The sequence below is a fragment of the Podarcis erhardii genome (assembly GCF_964252035.2).
Source record: "Podarcis erhardii genome assembly, chromosome: 12".
NCBI lineage: Eukaryota > Metazoa > Chordata > Lepidosauria > Squamata > Lacertidae > Podarcis > Podarcis erhardii.
Window position 1 is genome coordinate 46,784,490 of NC_138513.1, and position 6,000 is coordinate 46,790,489.

Genomic DNA, 6,000 nt, shown 5'->3' on the forward strand with positions numbered 1-6,000 from the left:
ATTACCGTATTTTTTGCTCTATAAGACTCACTTTCTCCCTCCTAAAAAATAAGGAAAAATGTGTGTGCGTCTTATGGAGTGAATGCAGGCTGCGCAGCTATCCCAGAAGCCAGAACAGCAAGAGGGATTGCTGCTTTCACTGCACAGTGATCCCTCTTGCTGTTCTGGCTTCTGAGATTCAGAATTTTTTTTTTTTCTTGTTTTCCTCCTCCAAAAACTAGGTGCGTCTTCTGGTTTGGTGCGTCTTATAGAGCGAAAAATACAGTAATTGAAGCTTCATCACTGAATGGACTTCATCCCTTGCTTTTTCTTCATCCCACTTTTAGAAAAAAGTACTCAAATTTATTGGTTTCTGAATCTTATGAGGACCCTCACTTCTCTTTTCGGATTTATTTTAAAGCAACATACATCAATTTTTGGAAGGTTAAGTTAAGTTTATACAATTCTGAAATTGCAATGGTTTCTTCGTCCATAAAGATGACTGGTAAGACCATTAAAGGGTCTGGCATTAGTCCTGTGCCCAAATACAAACTTAAACATTTTTGAGAGTTAACATTTCTGTGCCATTCAGAAGTTGGGAGTCAGACTCTCTTTTTTTAAAAAAAATAATTTTTATTAAGTTTTCCATTTAACAATTCAATCATATCACTTTAATTAATCCGAATTATACCAATACATATCATAAAATCCTAAAATCCAAATATTTTGCCGAATTTTTAAAATTTTTGTTGGGAGTACCCATGCTTCGAGCTCAGTAAGGGTCCAATCATCTCATATTTCTGCTGCTTTGATGTTCACAAGTCCAATCTTCCAACCTTCTTGTTGTTATCGTTTTTCTTCTGGGAGTCAGACTCTCAAGTATATTTTGGTCTGCAGTATATTTTTTGAAACATAAATCATAGTGTAAATTACATCTGTGGACAATCTATGCTGCTTCACTATGAACAAACTCTAATAGTATTTCACATTTCTCCCATGAAGTTGAAACCTCTCAAGCACGTTGCATTGTTGCATAGCTGTCAACTTCCCCCTTTTTTTAAGGGAAAATCCTATTTGGAATAAGGGAATTTCCCTTTAAAAATGGGAAACGTTGGCAGCTATGCATTGTTATTGTTTTTTTAAGATCATATTTAAATTGGTTTGAAAAGTGAAAGTTTCTGAAGTCCATCTGGCTTCATTGGAGGAGGATGCGACGCTGAGGCTTTCAGCAGCTCATTCTCATAATGCTAAAGCATTGTTTACACAGGGATGGGGAATGCATAGCCCTCCAGATGTTGCTGGACTCAGTAGGAAGATGCACAGGGAGAGTCATCCCTGTGCTCTGCTCTATACTTCATTGCAGAGCTCAGGAAAATGACTTCATATTCTGGACCAGGAAGCCTATACCATGCTTTCTGCTTGATCAGCATCTTCACATGTTAACAAGGTTGTAGTTGAATAGTTCTCAGCTATCTTAAATAATAATTTCAGGGAAACTGTCCCTTTCCTGGTGTGTTGCTTTTCCCTGCAATGCTTTGATCAGTATACTAACGAAGCAAAGCATTTGATTTGACAGCATGAGACCGCTTCCCATGGTCCTTAAAATGTTCAGAGCGCTTCAAAGGGAACAATGGTTGCATATATTGTGAAATTTCTGAAAACAATGTCATAGCGGTGATGCCATAAAGCCCACACTGTTGGTTGCATCGTTTAGCTGTCTAGGCTGGGCTTCCAGTTCTGCTTTACATCTCAAAGAAGTGTGAAGCAAGCCAGGTAACCATGTTGCGCATTTTGGGGACAAACCACTTTTTCACAATGCTTTACTCATGAGGTATATTCCATCTTGCTACTGTTCTTCTTTAGGCTGCTGAATCTGTTAATACTGCTTTGGTTCTAAATCAGTTGCTGAGTTGCAAGGACTTATTATTATTATTATTATTAATTATTCTGTTTTTTAAAATGTGGTTACAGTGAACGTTTTGGGTTTTATTTTATTACTGTTGAATTTCTAATTGTGTGCAAGCCGCATTTAGAGAGAGTTTGGCTCCTAAAGGCAGCCTATAAATGTTTTCTAATAAAACTAAATATCAAAGGGTGATCTTCAGGTATTAAAAGCTAGGAAGAACAAATATGTAATCCTGCTAAGATAACTATTTACAGTGATGCAGTCTAATAAATACTCTACATGCAGTCAGCAACTCAGTATAGTGGTACCTCTAGATGCGAACGTAACCCGTGTCTGCGGGTCACGTTTCGGCGGTTCTGCACATGCGTGTGACGTCATTTCGAGTGTCTGTGCATGCGCAAGCGGCGAAACCCGGAAGTAACGCACTCCGGTTGCTGCGGAGTGCAACTCAAACGCGCTCATCCCGAAGCACATTCAACCCGAGGTATGACTGTATAACTAATGTTAAAGTTCAGCAAAATGCAACTACTGTGTAGGTCATTCCTCATTTAATTTCTGCCCTCCCTTCAAGTCTAGCAGCTGTAGGGGACATTAGAAAGGATCCATAAGCTTTCATTTGCTTAGCATTTGCTGCAACTTCAGATGACTCTTCAGCTAGGGAAGGAGTCATATATCTGATACAATGGTGCTGGCAAACTGTTTGCTGTTGTTTCTTGATTCTTACGATCACGATGACTCTGTCCTTGCGCATGCTGTGGAGAATGGGATCTCTCTTCTGAGGTAGCAGATCGGGGTGGGGTTTTTTCATATCTCTACACGACTTGAATCTCTTAACCATTAAGGTTTAGAGAGCAGCAGTGAGCATATGAGACATGATTTGAGACACATGCAGGTCCCGTTTTCTGAACACAGTGCATTTTCAGGAGATAATTGGTTAGGTGAGCATTCACATATCAAGCTGATGATTTTAATTATTTACTATGGGAACATTTCTAATCTGTGATTTGTGCCTTCCTGCTTCCTTCCTGAAATTGCTGCAGACAATTGGCAAAAGCCAAACAAAAGGAAAAACTGATTTGTCTACTCTCTCTTGCTCTGCCAACCAGCAAAACACAAGCAAGTAAGGAAGTGGGACAACTCTTGACTGTTCAGCTACCTGAACCAGCCATTTGTGTAGCTAGGTTTGGGAATAATTATTTGTGTTCAGATAACTGAGATTTCGGATAACAAGCATTCAGATAGCGGGACCTGCATGTATAAATTCTTGAAAATGCATTTGAGCTTTTTTTAGTCAGTGTTGTGCCAATGCAATAAATACCGTATTTTTTGCTCTATAGGATGCACCAGACCACAAGACGCACCTAGTTTTTGGAGGAGGAAAACAAGAAAAAAAATATTCTGAATCTCAGAAGCCAGAGCAGCAAGAGGGATCGCTGCACAGTGAAAGCAGCAATCCCTCTTGCTGTTCTGGCTTCTGAGATAGCTGCGCAGCCTGCATTCGCTCCATAAGACGCACACACATTTCCCCTTACTTTTTAGGAGGGGGAAAGTGAGTCTTATAGAGCAAAAAATACAGTAGTTCTCATCCTGGTGTCAAAGTTAAATTGCTATATAACTTGCCAACTCCTTGCACATACATCTTGTTTTGTATCTAGCTGTGACGTACCTAGTAGCGTTGCATCAGTGCAACAGCACCTATCTGAAACAGTCCTATATGGCTTCTGCAGCTGGGACAGAAAATAGGAAATACTTTTAAACTGAAGACTTCTTGGTTTTTTCAGTTGCAAGGGGCTTCATTTTGTTAAGCGAAGATATGATCATACAAATGGGGACATTGTTTGAATAGGTTAGATGGTCCCTACCTTGTTCTGGTTGAGCTATTTTTTTTTTGGGGGGGGGAGAATCAAAAGGTTTTTTTTCCTTTCAGAAATTCCAGAGTAGCTATGATATTAGAATTTAGAAGTAATCTGTGAAATAGTTTGAATGGTTTATAAACCTGGAAGAATCTTTGAAATACAAGGCAGAGAGTGGAGTGACTCTTACAGTTGCCATTTTATCATCTGATCTTAATTATAGTAAATATTTTCCAGAGAAGCCTTTTGAGACCTCTGCTGGCGAGTTAAATGGTGCTATTGGCCATTTTGAATATGCGTACTAGCAGCAATAGGCCTTGAGACAGTTGTGAATTGGTGTTTATTTTGAGAAGTTAAGCAAATGTCACTAAAATATTTAAGTTTTCATCTAAAGAGCATGCATTATTCCTTGCACACAAACACAGGTAAAAAGCTTTGCACATCAGGTCTGCATTAATTGTGTAGAGCACTTGAACTAACAGACTATTGAAAACAAAAAACTTAACTAGCTTTAACTAACAACCTGTCACTTTACAGTGGAAATCTTGCTGCTGGAGAGCATACAAACCAAAGTAGCTTCAAATCCATAATGAATTTGCTTTTTAATTATTGCTTTTTATTTTTGTGGTTTTATTTGAGCATGCTAAGCTTCTGTATTTTTTGTTTTTTAGATTTGACACAGTTGAAGGCATGTAAGTGGTCATTTAAATTTTTCAAAAGACTTAAGACAAGGATTAAAACAAAAAAGGCTTTTAATGTTGAGTGTAATTTTCAAAACTTTTATTTTCAGCGATTGCATTTGTTTTGCTTTTAATGTTTTATTATAAAATTCCCTAACATAAAGTTAAATATTTTTAGTGACATCTACTGTGAGAGCACATTTATTCACAGAGAGAGCATAAGACCATTTTAGCAGTTAATTGGATATGAAATCCTCATAATTTGCTTCTTTTCAGCACAGTGATTGATTGTATATGTAATGACCCTCAAGAACCTGTTAGCTTCATTTCTTTCCACTGAAGCTGCAGTTGGTTACCAAGGCATTTGAAAGTGCCAAAATTATCAAATCAGAGTGCTGATAAAGAAGGCAAAAATGTAGATATATCACATCAGTAGCTTGCAGAGGCTCAGATTTCATTCTTTTCAGATATTGTGTTCCAGAGAGAATAGTCAGAATGGCATGAATGTCAGCTAGGCACATGTGCCCATTCCCCTCACCATGGAGAGGAAGTAGTGATTGATGAATTGGGTGGTATTGCATCCTGTTTGAACATGGCATGCCCCTAGCTGTCTGCCTTTAACCCCTCTTTTTCCAGGGAACAGATTGGCTCTGAGACATTCCATGTTCAAGCATGGCACAGCCTAGTTCATTTCCATCTTCCGTAGCATTAAAGAACCAGAGACTCTCACCAGGTCAAGTGTCCTCTCTGGAACATAACACTCAAATAGGTGTTGTGTGTCTGTTTGAGTAGTTCTTGAGGTTTGCTCTCATTTTTGAACGAGGGGGGGGATTATTCATATTTAAATGCACTGGAAACATCTATATTCAGTGCATGCATTTAAAAACAGCATTTATTTGGACAAATACGTAAACATGCAACCTTGCAATAAAATTCCATTTATTGAAATCCTTTTTTGCTTTTAGTGATGATAATAGGCATCCTGATAATATTCCATGGAGAGGGCTTTTTTCTGTATTAATATAAGTTAACCGTAGTAGCTGCCTTGAAAATAGATTACACCATGTATTCTCTCTCTCCATGTGCAAATTCTTCACAGCAGGACTGGTTTTAATTAGTTCTTTAATTTTCTTGTCCCTTTCATCATTGGATAAAAGTACAAAATCTTTCAAATAAACATTGGGTGTGGCTTAACTTATATTACAGCAGAACCTCAGACATGTGAACTCATGGAGGCTGCTTCCATGAAATGATCATTTGCTTTTAGGTTCTCCTAACTTCACATTGTCTTCCTTTCTAGCTTCTTTTATAACTCTGAAGCTCAGTCTGCCATTCATCGTCCTTCGTAAACTTGGTTTGAATTCACTTGCTGCTTCTTTCTAGCTCCTTGAAGTTGATTCCTTATACAGTACAGTGATCCATATTGACCAAGATGAAGAATTTAAGGACTCTTACAGTAGGGTGGCCACTACAAAATTGCTCAAGAAGACATTCCCCATCAGTTTCTTAGCATCCAGGCTGATGTGGAATTACTGAGAAACTGTTGCTTCCTATTACCACATCTACAGCAAACAGAAGAGCT

General features: G+C 38.3%; 1 protein-coding gene across 2 annotated transcripts in view; it reads left to right on the plus strand.

Annotated features, from left to right (window-relative positions):
- SEPTIN7 (septin 7) overlaps positions 1 to 6,000 on the plus strand; it is a 36,960-nt gene that overhangs the window by 23,805 nt on the left and 7,155 nt on the right. The window contains exon 10 of one of the 2 annotated variants that reach the window (XM_081834834.1): positions 4,410 to 4,430. The exons of the other annotated variant lie outside the window; for it this stretch is intronic. Within the exon in view, the coding sequence (XP_081690960.1) occupies positions 4,410 to 4,430 (21 nt within the window). The remainder of the gene's footprint in view (positions 1 to 4,409; positions 4,431 to 6,000) is intronic. 2 annotated transcript variants of the gene reach the window in all.